The following is a 20722-nucleotide window of genomic DNA, read 5'->3' on the forward strand; positions in this document are numbered from 1 at the left end:
GTAGGGACTCTTCTTTAGATTGTTTTTACATGTATTAGTGTAATGTGGTCTTACCACCACTAGATGGCATAATAAGAGTCCACAAACGAGGACAACAGGTCTAAGTTAAAGCTCCAGTAGGCAACATTGTTTTGGTATAATTGAGTAAAAATTTTATAATATCCTCTAAGCATAATGTAAATCAAGTGGTCTGAGACAAACAATAGGTTTGTCTCAGACCACTCCGGAGCCCCGGAGGGAGGGGAAGGGTGAGGTGGGGCCGGGCCCTGGTGCGGGGCCGCGAGGGAGGGATGGGGAGGGCTGCTGCACGGTGAGGGAGAGCCGAGGCTCCCAGAGATGGAGAAATAGAACCAGGTAGGATAAAATACTCGCGTGCTCGTCTGGTAGGAGGGGCTCAGGGCGGAGACGAACGAAACCTAACTCAGATGAGACTCAAAAATCAACCGTTTTCAGGCTTTCTACCTACTGCAGCTTTACGTAGAATGAAGTATAAGGTCAAGTAAACCCAAATGTGATGTCCTCACATGAGGACATAGGGTCTCAGGAGGATATTATGTTACAAATCTTTGGAAGTACTTTTATGGTTTTCTGACATGAACATTTAACATTAATTGTTTCTGCAAGATTTTGCAAATGTATTTATGCACTGTGCAGTACATTTGATGTCTCAGGTGCATATTCCTTTCAGTTAATGATTACTAAAAACAATAGGTGGATTATGAGACAAAGGACCCCTAGGCACAAAAGGCCCCACCACCTCTCCTACATAGGAGCAAGACACAAACTTTGTGCTGTTTTTGCCTCTTTTAATGTTGTTGTTTGCTTCTCTTTGTGATTTTGTGTCTCTTCATGGTAATTTTGTGCCTTTGTAGTTATTATTTTGTGTCTCTTTGAAGGTCCTTTGCATCTCTCTGTGGTCATTTTGAGTCTTTTTCTGGTTAACTAAGTTTGCATGACATTTTGCCAATAAAGGTCAGAGGGGCCCTGACACTTTGGGCCCCTGGGCCTGTACCTGGCAGGCCTGTTCAGTAATCCATCCATGCAAAAACCTTTGAAATCCTGGGTTTATATTTTTAGAATTTCTCTAAGATATTAATAATGCATTGCTTAGTAGGCTACACAACGTTAAAATGAAATAAATAAACAATTCTTAGGAATTATTTATGAGCTGTTTAACACTCAAAGACTGGGATAATATTGAGGGTTACTTGATTTGTCCATAGAGCTATTTGTCTCAGACATAAAGGCTGCCATATAAGAATACATGTGCTTATTACCTGCTTCATCAGGATTGTGTGAGTGCGGTTTGACACACATTTGTGTCATAAAATTTTAGGTCAGATCAAATTTTGAGGACAAAAATAGAAATAGAGAGTGCTGCACTGGGTTAAGGCTCTGCGTAGTTACCTGTAAAAAATCAGGCGCTCTTCGAGGATGGGGCAAATATTCACGTAAAGATTAAAGATGACTGGCCAGCTCACTCAGTGTAAAAGTCCACTGTACAGGCAGGCAGTCCTAAAATGCATCCGAGGCACTGTAGTTAAAAATCCTCTGTTAATACATGGATAAAGCAACACATCTGGACTAGAGGGTTTTCATCAGGGTGTAAAATGCATTGGAAGCAGGTGTACAGTTTAAGAGATCATGTGGAGGTCATGTGAAACAGGTCACATGATATATTGGTGCACAAAAACGTTTGTCTAGTAGGGTTTTACACCCTGATAAAGACTCTCTAGTTGAAACATGTTAGTTTATCCGTGTATTAATAACGGATATTTAACCAACAGATGGTAGGGTCAGGATTTGGTGTAAACAACATGAAAGCATGGATCCATCCTGCCTTGTATCAACGGTTCAGGCTGCTGCTGGTGGTGGTGTAATGGTGTGGGGGATATTTTCTTGGCACACTTTGGGTGTGATGTCATCATGTCAATATGAATCAAAATCTCTGAGGAATGTTTCCAGCACCTTGTTGAATCTATGCCACCAAGAATTAAGGCAGTTCTGAAGGCAAAAGGGGTCCAACCTGGTACTAGCAAGTGGCCAATGAGTGTATAGCCATCCTACAGTTTATGAAACTATGGAAACAAGATTAGAACCCGCAACTTAAGGGTGTTCAACCGCTGACTGTCTTCTCAGAAAGGTGGAAAAGGTGCAGAAGAGACACAAAAAGGGATCAGATCGACATGTATTGTCTTGCTACTCAGACAAAGGTGTGGAAGCAGGGAAGTGGCTGAGCAGATTTGTGAGCCGGCGAGAGCGAAAGAGACGGATTTTAAACCCACTCCGAGAGACAAACGCCTCATTTTCTCCGCGTCTCTTGCTCACTTTCTGCACATCACGTCTCTCATCTTTCTCTCCCTCTGGCCATTTGAACTGCAAATCTGTCTACACACTCATGCACACTTGCATACACAGAATCACCAAGCAGGCAACGTACAAATACACGCAGGAGGGGGTAGGTTTGAAAGAAGAAGAAAAAAAGCAGCCTCTCTTGTTGTGTGTGTGTGTCTGTCTGTCATGACATCATGATAAACACTGCTGACAGATGAGGGTCAGACATGTTTTGGTACTGACATCTCAAAAATAGTTTCCTCCTTCACAAACAGAAAACAGAGGCAGCCGGCTCAACCTGATAGCGATCGTGGCGTTGCACAGGCACAAACACCTCAGTTTGTACGTGACGGGAAACCGAAAAACTGTGTTTGTGGGAGGGGAATTTGCGTGTGTGTCTTCATGCGAACGCGTATGCAAACATGTGCTTGTGTCTTCCAGTGGTGTTTGCGTGCATGCGTGTTTGTGTGCGCGCAGACTGACTTGGAGCCCTCGCAGCCCTCGGGGCCAGCTCAGCACTCGGCTTCTTATCTCTCTCTCAGAACCTCGGTCATGAATAAACATTGGCGGAATAAGAAATTACCCAAAATGAAAATAACTGAGTGGAATTTGGAGGAGGCGGGTGTAAATCCACAGCAGGGGAGGGGTGTTGGGAAAGTGAATGGATAAGGGAGAGTGCGGGAGAGACTGAAGTATTGAAGGAGGGAGCTGAAAGGCAGATTGAGGCCTTGGGAGGGTGGAGGAGGGGAGGGTGTATAAAAGAGTTTGCTCCATCCTGGAATACGCTCAGTGCAGCAGGCCAGAAAAATGCCAAAATGTTTCACTTGTCTTTTCTCTTTCTGTGTCTACCTAACTCCGTCTCTGCCTCAAACTGTACGCTTTAAACTGCCAATTGTGCCTCTGTGGGCTACTGTAGATTGTTTTGTATTCTCCTCACTTATATGCTGCCGTGGGTGTGTGTGTGGGAGTTGGAGATTTTTTTGTACTTTTCTTTTGTTGCTCGGGTTTGTAATGAGCTGTTTCACTGGAGTACATCAAAAGATGATGTTTCTCTCTAACCCCTTTTACCTCGTCTCTGTCTAATTCGTTTCATTTTGTCATTCCTCCTCTCATCTCGTCTCACATTTTTACTCCTCTTTGTGCTTCCCTCCACGGCGGCGGGATACAGCCATTAAACCAGACATAAATAATGAAAGATGAGCGTTTTGGTCTCCGTCTGAATCCGTTCTTTAATACCGTTCTCTTAATCTGGCCGGCCTTTTGAATATGCACACAAATGCGCATCAGTCTGCTGCTGCAAATCCACAAGGGGAATAATGAGGGTCGTGCAATGGGAATGTGTGAGTGTGAACGGATGTGTCGGCCTCATTATGAGGCGGCATCATTAGTTACACACCTACTGTCACTGTGCCGTCACTGCATCCACCCACACATACACACACACACACACATACATGCACACTCATGTTTGGCTCATGGCACTGGAGCTGCATTTTCTTCTTCTCTTTCTCAATATCTGTCTGTCTTCCTGTCTGTCGCTCACACACGCCATCACTATGACCCCCCTCGCCCTCCCTCGGTGGTGTCGGATCAAGTTGGCATCAGATGTGACAATGTGTTAATCGGTAGCAGTTATGCAGGTCAGCGAGTATCGTGGTGAAGCCAGCGACCCATTCATGGGCTCAACTGGGAGCCAGAGTGGAGTGACGGCTCTTTTATTTCTGTCTTTCACCCATAAAGTCACTCGAAACTTGACCTTTTTCCTCTCCCCCATTCAGTCTGTCATTTCTCTGGTTTCGCTGCTTCCTTTTCTCTCTCCTTGCTGCCGTCTTTCCTCCTGTCCTTTATCTCTCTTTTGTGTCCTTCTGTTTCACCTCCCTGAGTCTCTTTTTCTTTATTTCGTCATTCATCCCTTTATTGTTAGCTCTCCTGCCTTTATTCCTAATGTGCATCTCTTCCTGTCTACTGCATCCTCTCTCTCTCTCTGTCTCCATCCCATCTATTCATCCCCCTGAATGGATTACTGAACCGACCTACTGGGCACAGGTCCAGAGGCCCCCCTGACCCTCACCTGCAAAATGTCACTCAGATTAACAAGTACTGACCATGACGAGACTCAAAATGACCCCAAAGAGACACAAAAAGACAACAATGAGATGCAAGGGAACTGCCAAGAGACACAAATATACTACTAGAAGGGCCAAAGCAACCACAAGGAGACACCAGATGGCCATAAAAGGCACAAAATGACCCCAAAGAGACACAGATTGACTTCAAAGAATAATAAAAATGACCATGAAGAAATACACAACAACCAAGAGGAAAAAAATGACTTTAAAGTGACACAAAACAATTACGAGAGACACAAAATGACCAAAAAGACACAACATGGCTTCCAAGAGACACAGACAACAAAGAGATTCAAGGGAACTGCCAAGAGACACCAATATACAACTAAAAGGGCCCAGACTACCACAGAAACACAAAATGACCCCAAAGAGATACAAAACGATTTCAAGAGACACAAAATGTCTTCTGTGAGACACAAAAAGACAACAATGAGATGCAAAGGAACTGCCGACAGATACCACTACACAACTAAACTACGGCAGCAGCTCAGTCCATAGGGACTTGGGTTGGGAACCAGAGGGTCGCCTGTTCAAGTCCCCTTCCAGACCAAATACGTAGCGTGGACTGGTGGCTGGAGAGGTGCCAGTTCACCTCCTGCTGAGGTGCCCTTGAGCAAGGAACCGAACCCCCAACAGCTTGGGACGCCTGACCAAGGGCAGCCCCCTCACTCTGACATCTCTCCACTTTGTGCATGTATAGGTCCTGTTTGTGCATGTGTGCGTCTTTCAGACCTGTGTGTTAATATATATGTAAAATCAAATCAAAATAAAATAAAAAAAAAGGGGCCAAAACAACCACATAGAGACACAAAAACACCAAAGAGGACGCAAATTGATCTCAGAGACACAAAACTATTACAAAAGTGACCAAAAAAGAAACAAAATGGCCCTAAAGACGTACAAACTGACTTCAAAGAGACAACAGTGATTAGAGAGAAGCAAAAAATGACCTTAAAAAGACACATAACGGGGCGTCAGTGGCTTAGTGGATAGAGCAGGCGCCCCATGTACAAGGCTGTTGCCGCAGCGGCCCGGGTTCAACTCCAGCCTGTGGCCCTTTGCTGCATGTCATCCTCTCTCTCTCTCTCTCTCACTTACCACACTTAGCTGTCCTGTCAATTAAAAGCAAAAATGCCCCCAAAAAATATCTTTTAAAAGAGACACAAAATGGCTTCTACTACATACAAAGTTACTATTGAAAGGGTCAAAACTACCACAAAGAGTCACAAAATGACCTTTTTCCATGATCTGGAAATCCATCGGTAAAAATAAATAAATTTCTTCCTTTACCTCTGGAGGCACTGCCCGTAGTTTTTCGACTAACGGAAGTGCAGGGGCCTTGGGGATCAATCACCCCCTTCATTTCCGGCGGTGCGTGCAGGGGCCTTGGGGATCAATCACCCCCTTCATTTCCGGCGGTGCCCCCAGTGTTACACTCCTATCTGCAACTCGAACCAAACGGCGGTAAAAACGTTGCCGCTAATTCCCTGCAACTCGAACCAAACGGCGGTAAAAACGTTGCCGCTAATTCCCTTTTTTTCCTGTTGTGAGGAGTGGAAGGTGTGCTGGTGGATACACAACGCTTGTAAGTTGTGCTGTTGTCCATGTTTTTCACGTTGACGAGATGGCATTTTGGGTGGAGCGGTCACCATGGACGCGGAGCTTGCTGTTTCTGTAGGGCATTTTGGGTGGAGCGGTCACCATGGACGCGGAGCTTGCTGTTTCTGTAGGTACACATTTCCTGTAGCCTCGCGTCACCGGGCTCTTCACGTAAGACGAAGAGCCTGGTTTTCATTCACTCAATTTTGTCTGGATTCTGGTTCCGGTCTAGAGAGCGGATCCGGAATTCACCAAATTCACCAAAGTAAAAGTGTTCACCAAAGTAAAACTTTAAATTCTGGCGCACCATCGAATTATAATAAAAGAAAAAGGTTTCACCGCATTTTTATTAGCTTGGTGCTTTTATTTTGACGGAAAGGCGCATCCATCCAATTCCGGATCCTGTCTCTCTCGCCCTGGTTCCGGTTCCTTACTAAAACGGCCACTAAACGGCCCCAGACTACATTTCCTGGGGACCCCTGCACGTATCGGCCCCGTCCCCTCCATTGTGATTGGCTAAAGCGCAGCATCGTTCAACCTCAAAGTGCCGAAGAGACAGACAGTTTCGGAGACAGAGAGATACAACAACGAAAAAGACAATGACCCCAAAGAGACACACATATTATGAAGAAACATATAATGACCTCAAAGAGACAAATAATGACCACATAGAGACAAAAAATGACCTCAATGAGATACAAAACAACCAAAAAAAAAGGAACAAAATGTCTTTACAGAGACATAAAAATGATCACAAGGAAATACAAAAGAACCATAAAAGGAGACAAAACCACCACAAAGTCTGTGTGTTTGCTCCTGTGTAGGAGAGGTGGTGGGGCCTCCTGCATATCTGTGACCAGGGGCCCATTGTCATCACCTACCTCCATCCATCCCTCTGTTTTCCAGCTGCAGAGAATCTCATTCACACGTTCATCACTTCCAGACTGGACCACTGCAGTAGTATAATCCACCCATATTCACCCCTTCATTCCTTCCACTGTATTTACCTCCTTGTATTTACCTCCTTGTTTCTCTCTTTTCTTTCCTTCTTAAATACTTCTCTAACTCTCCTCTCTTCATTTCTTTCTTCCCATGTAGTGCCTCGTTCGTTCATTCCTTCATTTGCTCCTTTCTTTCTTCCCTCTTTTTTGGCTCCCTGTCTCTGTCGTTTCCTTCTCTCCTTCCCTCCTTACCTGGTCTCTGTCTACTCTGCAGCTGTTTCAGTTCCATCAATCAGTGTGTATTCCCATTCAGATCTCCGACCTCTGATCATCACACACCACGTATGACCCAGTCACATTATGTAGCATGGAAAACAGACCCAGTCAGAAACATTTAGATGCAGTCTTTGTCTCTGCTCCCCTGCTTCCAGCTGATATGAAATAGGATGGATCACAGGCATGAGTACAGATGAGCGTGGCGCTGCAGAGCTCTAATTTACTCATTAAATTCATACTCCCAGACCGACTGATTTAGACTGGATTAACGATGGGACTGTCTTCTTTAAAAATTTCATGCTGGGTTATTTGCATTAGCGAAACGCGAGCTACATGCACGTGTGCGTTTGCAGCTTTGACAAAGCATGTTATTTGATTGTGACATGAGGACTGCGTGGTTATGTGGCAGGGTTAGATAAATGTTTGTGTGTTTTTTTTTTGTGTGTATAATATTTAATATCCCTCAGCATCTTAACTGTGGCGATGTGAGGACTGAAAGTGGGTCAGACAGTTGCAGGGGTGCGTGATCATTTGCCAAGAGCTTCCTTAGAAAACTGACACATCTGACGGTTTTTTATCTGGCGGGAGAGACATTTATGAGTCTGAGAAGAAGTACGGGAGTAGAGGTGAGACAGTGCAGAGGGATGGAGATGCTTATGTGACATATGTAGCCACTGATGCATGCAGGGACGCACACACACTTTCATACATCCGCATTTGAGAAGGTTAAGAGGTGAGAGGGCAGCGAAGGAGAACAGACATAGGGGTTCTACATAAACGCATGAAAGGGTCGCACATACATTAAGACATGCAAGGCGCTCCTACACGCACACACACGCAGTCCCAGACCCAATTAGTCTGGTCTGATAACTGTGTCAGTGTGTTACTACTCATTGCTAGGCCTGTAGGGTATTGAAGCCATGTACTGTACAGTCTTACTCATGCATGTAAGGCCACAACCACATCAGCCCACTCATGCTCAAATACACCGCACTGTCCCCCCTCCGCTGCCTCTACATGTCGACAAACAGCACAGGGGCAGAAGTAGATATGTGAATCTGTGCGTGTACATTTTCATGTGATTGCATGTCTGCCTGTAGAAGCTTGGAAGTATCATAAATCCCGAGACGTGGGCTTGTGTTGCTGCATATGTTCATGGGAATGTGTAAATGTGTTTATTTGTTTCGTGTTCCTGTAGGGCTAAGGGGGGTGGGGGGGGGGGGGGGGGGTACAGGAGTACGTTGTTTCCATCTCCAGCTCCATCGCCTCAGTTCTCAGAGGAAAGCGCGAGGAGACAGCCGAGCAGACACATCGAGTATAATTGGAGAAGCACAGAGAGCAGGGACCGAAACACTTGCATACTTTTCTCTGCTTTGTGGAGTGAATCTTTAAGCTGTCACATGAAAGACTCGCATCTTTGCAAAGTCAACTTTCGAGGAATTTTTAGAAACGGTCTTATTTACAGATTTACAGACTCTCGGCTATGTATTTTATTATTAGTATTTTTTTTACACTCGACAGCGGATGAGCATCATGAATTGTCAGCCACAACAGCCCTTAAAGTTTCATCTAGTGCCATCATCAGGTCAAAATTATAATTTGGCCAAATACCTGAAAAACTGATATCATTCACATCAGCTTCAGCTGCACTTTATGTTAGCATGCTAACACGCTGAACAAACATGAACATGCCTGCTTAAAAGGACAGTTCACCCCTAGAGGAAAATACATATGTTCCCTCTGTAGTGCTATTTAGTAATCTAGATTGTTCTGGTGTGAGTTGCCAAGTGTTGGAGGTGTCAGCCCTGGAGATGTCTGCTTTCTCTCCAGTATAATAGAACTTGATGGCACTCGGCTTGTGGTGCTCAAAGCGCCAAAAAAAATACATTTGAAATACTCAACAGCAATGCTTCATTCCAAAAATCATGACCCAGTTACTTAAGATAATCCACAGACCTTGTTATGAGCAGTTTCATGTAGGAACAACGCGATCTCACTCCCAACTCGTCATATAGTGATGCTTGGTGAGTGGCCTGTCGGTGTCAGACACAGATAAACCCAGGCACCCTTAAGAGGTAGTATGAGACACCTGAGGTGGCTGCATTTGCTGACACTTCGGGCAACAACTGTAGTAAGAGTGAGAAAGTCTGCATAGGTAAGGCGGGTGGGAGGGGCAATGGATGGGTCAAACAAACTCTGGACTTGCACCTGGGAGCCTGCTGTTCATGTCAGGTGTGAAACCAAAAGTCAATCGAGTAGTTTTAATAATAACGTAGTGTGCTAGTATGTGTAGCATACTATGCTAGTGACATATGTGATGTATGTCACGTGACGTCACTTATGTTAACAACAATTGTAGTAATTTTAAGTCAAACCATTATGTTTTTTTTTTTAAACCTAACCACGTGCTTTTGTTGCCTAAGTCTAAGGAAGTAAACCCCGAAAACAGAGTTGTTTTATTCTATTTTTGCTCTAAGTTTAGTTTGAAAAAGCCTCTATCCATTTAACAAGCAGAAAACTGAACATTTCCTGTTAAAATTGAAGTTTATTTTGAAAAGAAACGATGCATGTAACAAGGGTAAATTGACATACCATCCCTGAACATCCAAAACTGATGCAGGAGGGTTACCTAGCGCATCATATTTTGACAGGCCACTGATAAAGTGTAGATATTAAACACAATTGGGGTGAGAATGTGTTGGCAGGAACTATTTTCTTTCTGTACTACACCTGCCAATCATATCACGCAGAAGAAAATGTTCATCTACTCATGGATGAGAGGCTCATGCTTGGGACAGTTTATACCAGCTCACCCTTTTTCCCTTCAGGAGCGGTGGCCTTGTGGGTAACCTGTGAGTGTGTGACGTGTGTTTCATTGTGTATGTGGAGGGAAGCAGCTCTCGGGGTGTCGTGGTGAAGATGGAAGGTGGCAAGGAGTGATGACAGTCAGCAGAATTAAGTATCTAGATAAGCACAGGGTGACTTTTAAACCTCATGAGAAGGTCATGTTTGTTGTTTCGAGGTGGAGACTGCAATGAAGCCATTGTTGGTGAACGGCACCCGAACGCCTCATCATCCTTCCTTCTGCAGAGTGGTCCGGACTGTTAGAAGATAGTTACCAGCTAATAACAAGCCAAGCTAAAATTAAAGTTAATAAGCCAGCGTGTTCCCAAATACGGTTTGGAGTCAGTAAGCTGTCACTGAGAGGTAACACGGTGCAAGATTAATGGTGTCCGCCTCGGCTGGGCTGTAAAGTTAGCTACCTCAGTGGTGCTAGAAGAGCTAGCAGTAGATGCACACTTCCTTCTGTATGGTCATACAATTTGTGGGTGTAGTTGTGTAGAAAGAAAATAGTTCTTAAATTAAAATGGTCACAGTCACAGTAAGGTCTTTGGATGATCCTGAGTAACCGGGTCATGATTTCATGATAGAGACATTGCTGTTTCAAATGTATTTTTTGGCGCTTTGAGCACCACAAGCTGAGTGCCATCTAGTTCCATTATACTGGAGAGAAGGCAGACATCTCTACGGCTGATATCTCCAACACTCGGCACCTCACACCAAAACAACTGTCAATGTGAGCATGTTGTTTTATGTAAAGCACTTTGAATTGCCTTGTTGCTAAAATGTGCTGTATAAATAAACCTGGCCTTGCCTTTGTATGTTAGCATCCCGATGTTAGCATTTAGCTCAAAGCAGGCCTCATGGCTGCAGCCTCTTGGTCTGTGTTTTTAATACTTGCTGCCCTGAGTTCAGGTGAGAAAATAAAAATGGTCCATGTTAAGAATATCTAAAAAAAAAAAATCAGTGTGGTCAAAAAGCCAGCTCCTGTAAAGCCGCAGTGGCCTCATGAGATGAGGCCAACCCTATAAAAATGTCTGGCTCCCAATTGGGCTGAAACAGTGTAACATGTAGTCTGGTAGGACATTTATCACCCTCCATAGCCTGCGGGTTAAAGAGCAAGCAGGCTAGCATATATCTTCAACTCCAAGATGCATCCATGGAGGGAAATAACTCTGTTTGTAGATGTTGTGTTACGTACGCTACTCTGGCAGGTGGTACATCATGATTTTATTGTTGTCTTTTATTTGGTCACATAAAAAAACAGATGAAGTGTAGATTTAAAAAAAGAAAAGAAAAGAAAAGGTCTGTGTCTTGGACCCGTAGGTGGAAACAAGGGAATACAACAACTGACTCAGTGAAGCCAGGCTCCTAGAAATGTCAGTCTTAGCCCCCAGCTGTGGCAGACGACGTCTGACTGGCACATTAAAGCTGGTTATCATTCGGGATCCGAGAGAGCTCGCTACAAGGTCTGTGTCTGGTGGGTCGGCAAATGACAGGGCTTCTAACATGGTTTAATAAGCCCTTGTGAGACTAAGTGTAATTTACTGTGGGTCCCAGGCTGAGGATTTTAACAACCGTTACACCATAGGAATATGAAACCACTACTTTCATTTCCTTGTCATAATTGGTGAGGCCCTTCAAGAGGGCTGTTAAACAGACCTTCCTCAACCATTTCACCAATGAAGCCTGATGAGGAATAACTCTTTAAGGGCTGGTGTGCAGTGTCAATATAATCAGTCCTTGTGAATCCAACCAGAAAGGCAATATTTTAGATATGACAATAGGCCTGCATGGATTCAATCACCAGCAACTGCCACACAATGCATGCCAGTTAATTTAGGATGTGACTTCATCTTGACTTGGCCTAGAAATGTAACTACATGTCGCTGGGACGCAGACCTCCTGTCTGTTTCTGTAAGTTGAAACCATTTCCCTCAGTGAAAACGAAGCTTTTATTTGCTTTAATTTCACAGATAAGAAACAATAAAGTGTGAAGCCAATAAAGCCTCCACAAAAATATAATTTTAAGTTGTGTGTGATTTAACCTGACTTCATATGAGCGGGGGAAATCTCTGCTTGTTGCTAGGCTAATTTATACAATGTAAAATGCCATAGGCTTGTGCTAATAACGTTAGCATGTTATATTTGTTTGGAAGACGTGTTTAGTATAAGACAATTGTTTTGTCAGTGAACCTTGTGAGTTGTAATGGAGCAGAATTTTGTAACATTACCTTTCTTAAATGTTGCTGTTGTTCCTGGCTTCATATGAGTAGAGGAAACTTTCGCTAGCTGCTAGGCTAATTAATACAATGTAAAATGCCATAGGCTTGTGCTAAAAACATTAGCATGTTGTATTTTGGGGGAAAATGTGTCCAGATAAAGAAAAATGCTTTGTCTGTGAATCCTGCGAGCTATAACTAGGCCGATTTGTGTACTTGAGTTTGAAATGGTCTCTTTTTTAGCATAGGCTCATGTTAATAACGTTAGCATGTTGTATTTGTTGAAAATGTGTTTAGTATAAGACAGTTGTTTTGTTGGTGAACTTTGTGAGTTCTAATGGAGCCAAATTTTGTAACGCTACCTTTGTTAAATGTTGCTGTTTCCTTGGCTTAATATGAGTAGAGGAAAAGTCCGCTAGTCGCTAGGCTAATTTATACAATGTAAACTGCCATAGGCTTGTGCTATTAACGTTAGCATGTTGTATTTGTGTCCAGCAAAAGACAAGTGTTTGTCTGTGATGCTGTGAGTTATAATGAAGCTGATTTGTGTACTTGTGTTTGAAATTGTCGCTATTACGCCATGTTTAATGTGTGTTTAATGTGTGTTTTGAATCAATTAAACTTTACAGCACTTCACAGAAACCACGCCACCCACTAGTGTTTTGGAGGTGTAACTGCAGAGTGAAACAGACACACCACCGCACAAGTATAAATACAACAGCATAGGCCATGTGTGTAGGCTACGGCGCAGGGTCTGCCGCACAAGTATAAATCCTGCTATATGATGCAGAGCTACATGGGAATTTGTGCGAAATGGAGGTTGGACCATGAACATAAATTGCAGATCGCCTGTAACGCATTTTAATATCAGTCTATCATAATTAAAATAATTGGAGATTGAGAACAAACTGATATATGAGTCTGTTAATATTTCATTATCAACATCAGATCTGACAGGATGTGAGTGTTTCTGTGACTTCCTGTAAGGACTGAAGACTGCTGGAAAATGTCGGGAAACTGACTTGACTGCAGCTTTTTCTCGTCCACTTTCCAGGCATATGAGCCTAATCTTTACATGCAAAAAAAAAAAGGATCAATATTTGATTTTTAATGTCCTGTATTGATCGGCTGTAAGTGAAATGATCCCTGCGACCCTTCAGAATCCTAATCCCTCATTCAAGAAACTGAGAGCTGGAGGAAAATCAGGATATAAGCTCCAAAGCTCCGAAACCCCTTCTTCTTCCTCCGTGTGTAAAGGTCCACTAGGAGCCGGGTGAGATGGCAGTAGGTAGAACGATAGTGACAAAGTGAGTAAGATAAAAGTGGAGCTGCGGACAAAGGGCTTTTGTGCTGTTCTGCAGTGGTAAATCAGTCCTGAAAAGACTGTCAGCAGCTTCCCCTGGACAGCCGCTCTCACTGTCACACACACAGGCAAAGATGTAAGCATATACACACAGTGGCAAAAATAGACACATGCGCAAAGACAGCTCAGGCCGCATTTTCTGTGGCCTCCTGCAGTCGCACACAAATACACACTTGTTGTGTTGTGCTTTCTGGGCCACCAAGGGGAGAGAGAAAGGGAGTAAGAGAGGGAGAGCTACTGGCTTGCTGAGTGTGAGTCATGGACAGGCTGACTGTCCTCAGGCCTCAGTACACCATCTGCACCCCGCTGCCTGTACGGCCTCATCACACAGCTCAATGCTCCGAAGCACCGGACACACACACACACACACACACACATATGCATACACGGCCAAACAAACACTCAAACATGCATGCAGACAGAAAAATGCCCAAAACTGACACATATCTGAATGGACACATAACCTCACAACATCTGGACCACGTGCACACACACACACACAGCCCAACTCATCTCTGCATAATCATCCACGTTAATCATGCTGTATCAGAATAAACCAAGGGGCACATTTACCAAAATAAACAGCCTTTGCATGCACTTTAACACACAAAATCCAATGCAAGTACACAGTTTTTCACAGTTTTTTAGACACACACATGCATGCATGCTTGCACACACACATACAGAGGCCTCAGCCAATGCTTGCTGCATCCCTGCGGGTCATCTGGGACTGACCAACATTCTCGCAGAATTCATTACAGAAACCTGACACTAGCCCACAGGAAAGGAGCAAATGTTGCAACTGTGCCGGATCCGTCTGGCTGTGTGTATCCATGCGAGTGTGTGTGTGTGCATGTGTGAGTGTACAGTATGAATGAGCATGAAAGTACTCATAACCCAAGAATCAATGGAGAAGATCCTTTTCATTAGAGTTGCGGTAAAAGCCGCTCCGGCAATGACCCTCTGTCTATTTTGAGCTGCTAAAGTAACACAAGACGAAACCTCAGTTAAGAAGTCTTGGCTTTTTTATTCAATCGGGTTATTAATGTTACACATCACCACAGATAGAAAACATCAGCCCATAAAAGAGGACTGAAATAATAATAGTATTAATAATATTAGGTAATATCAAGTATTTTTACAGTCAAAATGGGGGGGGGAAGTAGTACGATAATCACCAGCACTGAAAAATGCAGCACGTCTGTCCGTCAAAGGCGACGGCGCAGACCTGAAGCACAGAAGTCTTTAAAAAAAAAACAAAAAAACACGCTCGTACACACACACATGCAGCACAAACCGACGAGCAACATTATTCTACCAGCTCCTCATCAGAGGGAGCTCCACTACAAAATACAACTTGTTCCATTTAAACTCGCCCCTTCCTGGCACAACGTTACGAAAATCAGTTCATGTAGCCTTCAGATGCTTGTGGCGCATGGGTGAAAACCAGCTCTTTCATCTGTGTGTTTGTGAGTCTGGATCTCTCGTTAAAATATGATCAAAGTACGACCTAAAATAAAGCACTTGTCATTGGACGGAATATCTTCTGATAGTTAGAAAAAGACTTGTATGAAATGATAGGTACCAGATAACGACTTTATACAACATGGTATAAATACACACAAGAGGCAGGGGAGAGCAGGAAGAACACGCACTTCCTCTCAACTTGATGTCGCTCTGAAGCCTGCAACCACTGTTACTATTATTAGCAGTTAATAATTGGATTAATTCTACGGTTAATTGTTTCACCTATTAAGTCAAGAACTAACCTTTAAGTGGACGACTCTTTCTTGACCTACTGTATGAATCAGCAGTTGACAAAACAATCTCAACTAAAGGTGCACTTATTCACTTGTTCTGGACCTTTTGACCGCTTTTCACGGTCCTCATCAGCCAATGTATTTTGCCCATATTTCCATGACAACTGTGGAAACAACATCTGCTGATGAGGACTCTGTGCTGCGGGATAGCAAACAAGCAAGTTGACCTTTAGCTGAGACTGTTTTGCCAACATCTTTTTAAGCTTGTGCTGGCCTGTTTTTGTGTTGGTTGGCTGTTCACACGGTCATCTAACTTATTTCATGTAAACAGAGGAACAAAAAAAATCTTGGTATCACTTTCTAATAAGGCGTACTTAAATAAGGGAAGCCCCGTGGTAGATAGATGTCTCATAACCCTGGATAAACGGGTGTAGATAATGGGTGGCTGGATAGAGGAATAAAGTCTGGAGCTGTAAACATTGTAAACATTACTTGGGTTTCCTGCAGAGCTCTTCCTGAAAAATTAAACAGCTATAGAAAAAGATGCACACTGATGAAAAATATTTACAATCTCTATAAACAGATATCTGCATATGTATGCAGAATCTGTATGCAACAGGGCACAATTTATTTCGGTATTGGAGGTGTTCTGGTTTCAGTTTGTAGTCCGAGTAGAATTGACCAAACATGTTTTAGCAGGCTTTGATGTCATGTAGCTGTGTGTATTCCACAAGTCACTCTAAGGACCTTTATCTTTTATATTGTCGGACTTTTCTTAATCAATACTCATTGAAATACAGAGGACCATCTCTTTGGAACAACCTTCCTCCATCTCTACAATCATCGACATCGTTATTCAAAAACATCTGAAAAGGACTCTAATTTGCAAAGACTCTTAAGGCTTCATGTATTCATTTGTAATTTGTTGTTGTTGTTGTAAATTGTACATCTTAATATTTTTAATACTAACTGGTTAATTTTTAAGAAAAACGCATGGTGCTTCACTGACTCAGTGAGCTTTAGCTTCTCATTTCAAAGCACCAACTGTTATCCATTTAGAGTTGGTGAAATTTTAATATTTTGTGATGTAAATGTCTTGGGGCTAACATGCAGAAACATAGTGTTAGCCTTGGCTGCTCTGCATTGAGCACCACCCGAGTCCATTGGAAGCTTGCTAGCTGCGCCGCTCATTTCGCGGTTACTAGCTATGTTTCCATCCAAAAGTGATTCGAATCATTGGGAAATGCGCATTAAAAGAAATACGAATCCTGTGTGTTTCCATTAAATGTACGGACTTTGGTGAAAACTATGAACTCGCGAGTTTTCCGCAGAACCGGAAACAAAACAAGTCTTGCATTCTTCTTCTTCTATGTTTTCTGGCGGTTGGCAACCAGCTTGTAAATGCATTACCGCCTTCCTGACCCGGAGTGTGGATATCACCATGGAGAGAGGTGCGCTACGTCAGACTTAATTCGAACATAACTGTTTCCACCCCCGTTTTGCGAATCAACATTTTTTTGAATCAACCAAAACCCGGCTAAAGCGAGCGTATTTTAGTTTGTGCGAATCAGGGGATTTTAATTCGAATTTTGGCGTTTTCATCATGATTTTCCAATGTGATACTTCTAGATGTGCATCTAAATAGGCTGATGGAAACAACATGGTGGCCATCCTCTGGTCTCCCGCCCATGTGCGTGCTTTGTTTTGAGCCACAATGCCCTTTAGCATTGTTAGCACTACTAGCCTTGCTGACACTGCTAACAGTGCTAACAGGGATTGCATAGAAAGGGGTTTTACAGCAAAAAATTTAGCCACTTACTCACCGGTGCGACCTGAGAGGAGACCAAGGGGTAGGCACATTTTTACTGCAACGCTGTTGGGTCAGGACTGGCGGAAAACTCTGAATTACTGTTGCTAGCTAGCTCCCACCGGAGCCGGGTGATGCACATTGCAGTAAACTGAAGGGCAGTAAAATGAACTGACATGCGTAACCTTAAAATATTTCGTTAGCGGTTAACCATTTACATTTCATGACATTAACATTTGGAACCCAGTGGCTATTGTCTGGCTTTTTTTATTAGCTTTTATTGTTTTAATTTATCTGCATTAATGTGTAGATATCTGTTTATAAAGATTAGCTGTAACGTCATCTGGATCTGGACCAACTCCATTCTTGCATCTCAAGTAGCTAATCGGACTGTTAACAATGACCGATGTATGGAAGGGTAAAGTCTTGGTCTGGATACACGCTAGCTACGCCACAACCCCTTAAATATTGGCCATTGCCCCCAGAGGCTAAATTGTCATCAGGCCGATAGCCGAAAGGTTCCAAGATTTACATCCTGACAACCCAAAAGTTGCTCTTAAGAATGTCTTAATACTGATCTATAAAGAAAAATCGATAAATGATCATTGATAAAATATTGCACAGTTAGAAAGTGATACCAAAACCTCTGAAATGCTAACAGGTACAGACACGGCTAGCAACACAAGCCTGTAAGCTGCATCCCACCAGCACCTGTTTGAGCCAGTGTGCATGTTGGTGGTGATGCCGCACTCCTGGCTGGGCAGCTTTCCATTAACAGTGCCGTCACCATTGTGATTTGCCAGAGGGCCAAATGCAAAGGGCTGCGGAGGGAAGAGTGCGCTAGCATGGTTTGATAAACAAACGTTAATCTCCTTAGTGCTGCTTCAGGCACTGTGGCAGGTTTTGCACACAGCAAAGACAGACTGGCTGCCGAGCTCGCTGCGCCGCGCGGCCCAACCACCCTCTTCACTTAAGGAACAATTCTCTTTCCATTCCACCGCCTCTCATGTTTACAGCAGTAATCCATTCGGTGACGTCTGTATTGGGGTACCCAACTGTGCGTGATCCTCCTTATGCCCAGCCCTCCTCCTCCTCCTTCTCACACCCCAACCAGAGGCAGCGCTTCCTAAGCCGGCTCTCTCTGGTGGATACTGACAGATTTGCTTGGTGTCAAACATAAAATTCCCCATTTTGGTTTGTGTATTCAGAGGGGCAAAAACACTCTCATGCTTTTGTGAGTTGTGGCTAATACTCTTGAACCTGTGGTTGAACTTAACATTACTGCATTCTTTTCTTTACTCAGAGCTTTTGGGCACTTTAAAGCACAAGTTTTTCAGCTGGTTACGACGGCAAATTCTCTGTGTGTAATAGCTGGCAACCTCAAACAGCTGCGCTAGTTTAAGGAGAGCAAGTATTGCCTGTAGTTGTTTTGTTTTCTCAGTCTTATCCCTCCTCTCAAGGGAAACTTGATTTAGCAAATCCCAGACCGTTCATTGTGATATCTCTCTTTCAGCTGCAGCCTCTCCCACTCCTTCGCTGAATGTGCTTTAAAGGAACACGGAGGATGTGCGTGCTGAATCTCGGGTTTTTTAATTCTGCACCCTGCTCTCTCTTTGACTCCCCTTTCTTCTCTTGTCTGTTCTTTTCCCAGTCAGTGTCGCTGAGCCGGCGCTGTGGGCAGTACGTGTGAGCAGGAGAAAACGAGATTCCCCGCTGAGTGCGTGTGAGCTGCCAGACCTCCCCGTGCTCCTCCACTCCTGCTGCTGCCTCTTCCTTTGCAGCGTTCTGACCAAAGCGTCTGCTCTGGTATCAGAGTCTCGAAACCTTTTTGTCATTTTTCTAAAGTCATAAATCTCTATTCACCTGCCACAATCTATTTTGTTTCGCTGTCTCTTTCAGCTGAGTCCTCTGAAGCACAATCATTGACATGACAATGATGTCTTTACTATAACATCCTCTCGTTTTGCATGGCCTTGTAGTAGTGCTCCTGCTCGGCGTGGCTGCGGGCGGAGACAGAGGGCCGACGAGGCAGGGTGGAGGAGCGGGACAGCGCCTGGCTGTGGCTGTCCATCAGCAAGTCGGGATGGGGAGGAGGGGGGAGCATGCTGGAGCAGGACGGGTGAGGAGGTGGAGGCATGGAGGATGAGGGGTGAGGTGGAGGTGGCATAGGGGAAGAGGAGGAATGTGGAGGTGGGGGCATTTGACAGGAGGATGGGTGAGGAGGTGGGGGCATGTGGGAGTGGGACGGGTGAGGAGGTGGGGGCATGTGAGAGGACACTGGGAGGGGTGGTGGGGACATCTGAGAGGACAGGTGAGGAGGGGGAGGCATGTGGGAGGAGGCAGGGTGAGGGAGGTTTGGAGGCAATGGAGAGGTGCTTGGGTGTGGAGGGGGAGGCAAGGGAGAGGAAGAAGAGTGAGGAGGCGGTGGGGGTAGAGGGGATGACAACAGCTGGGGAGGTGGAGGCAGGGGGGAGGAGGAGGTGGGGAGAGGCGGGGGAGGCAGCTCCTGTCCTCCTTCGGCGCTGCCGCTGGCTGAGGAGGAGCAGAGCGAGTCCGTTTTCACGGGGAGTGTCCGGTAATCCCGGTAGTGACTGACATTGTCCTGTCGCTGCAACGCCACGCGGTGTTTATCCCCTGCCGTGTCGGCGGCCATCATATTACCGCTGATGGTGTTCCTCCACTCCCACGGCTTGCCGTTACTGGCCGACACACGCACCACCGGGTGGTGAGGGGCGTGAGCGTCAATTGTAACGATGCTTCCGCTCCCGGCAATGCTCCCTGGGTTGCTCCCGGTGCAGCTGTCTCGATCAGACGGGATCCGGTAGTAGGGCGACTCGGAGCAGTTGGACCCTCCGCCTGAGGAGGAGCCACCTTCTGATGTCTTAGTGGAGGAAGTGACTCCATGACCCTGCTGCTTGGACATGGCTATCACCTGGAGGACAGAAGGAAAGATGCTCAGACAGGAACGATCAAGCAGCTGCTCCAGATCAGCGAGCACGTGGACCTGTTTCTGATTTATCACCTGCTGTTTCCAAAGTGAACTTTCAATATGAATGAAAGCAGCCACTGCAGAAATCAGCAATTTGTATTTAGGAAACAGGTCTGCACCACGATAAAGTTCAGTTTTATTACAGTAAATACTGTAGAAGGTAACAGCAACAAATTCAATATCCCTCACAGACATTTTATTAAGCTTTAACTCCACCTATAATAAGTGTTTGAACCCTTGGGAGAGTATTTCATATTGGAAAGTAATCAGTGAAATTGCCTCTGACCGTGTTGTTCTGTTATGATTTTACCACCAAAATAAATCATCAGGTGTGTCGCACACACACAGCGTTTGGCAGCTATTAAATCTCCAGACTAAACTATATTTATCAGGACTGGCTGCGTGCCACTGGAAATCAAAGAATGAAAAATTACAGCTCAAAACAATGTAATTATTTTGAT

At 44.4% G+C, this 20722-nt stretch overlaps 1 protein-coding gene across 1 annotated transcript in view; it reads right to left on the reverse strand.

Moving 5' to 3' along the window:
- Positions 1–14717: 14717 nt before the first annotated feature.
- LOC126400416 (phospholipid phosphatase-related protein type 3-like) overlaps positions 14718–20722 on the reverse strand; it is a 33069-nt gene continuing 27064 nt past the window's right edge. The window contains exon 9 of the mRNA XM_050061080.1: positions 14718–20204. Within this exon, the coding sequence (XP_049917037.1) occupies positions 19218–20204 (987 nt within the window). The 3' untranslated portion in view covers positions 14718–19217. The remainder of the gene's footprint in view (positions 20205–20722) is intronic.

This window comes from Epinephelus moara, chromosome 14 (assembly GCF_006386435.1).
Source record: "Epinephelus moara isolate mb chromosome 14, YSFRI_EMoa_1.0, whole genome shotgun sequence".
Taxonomy (NCBI): Eukaryota; Metazoa; Chordata; class Actinopteri; order Perciformes; family Serranidae; genus Epinephelus; species Epinephelus moara.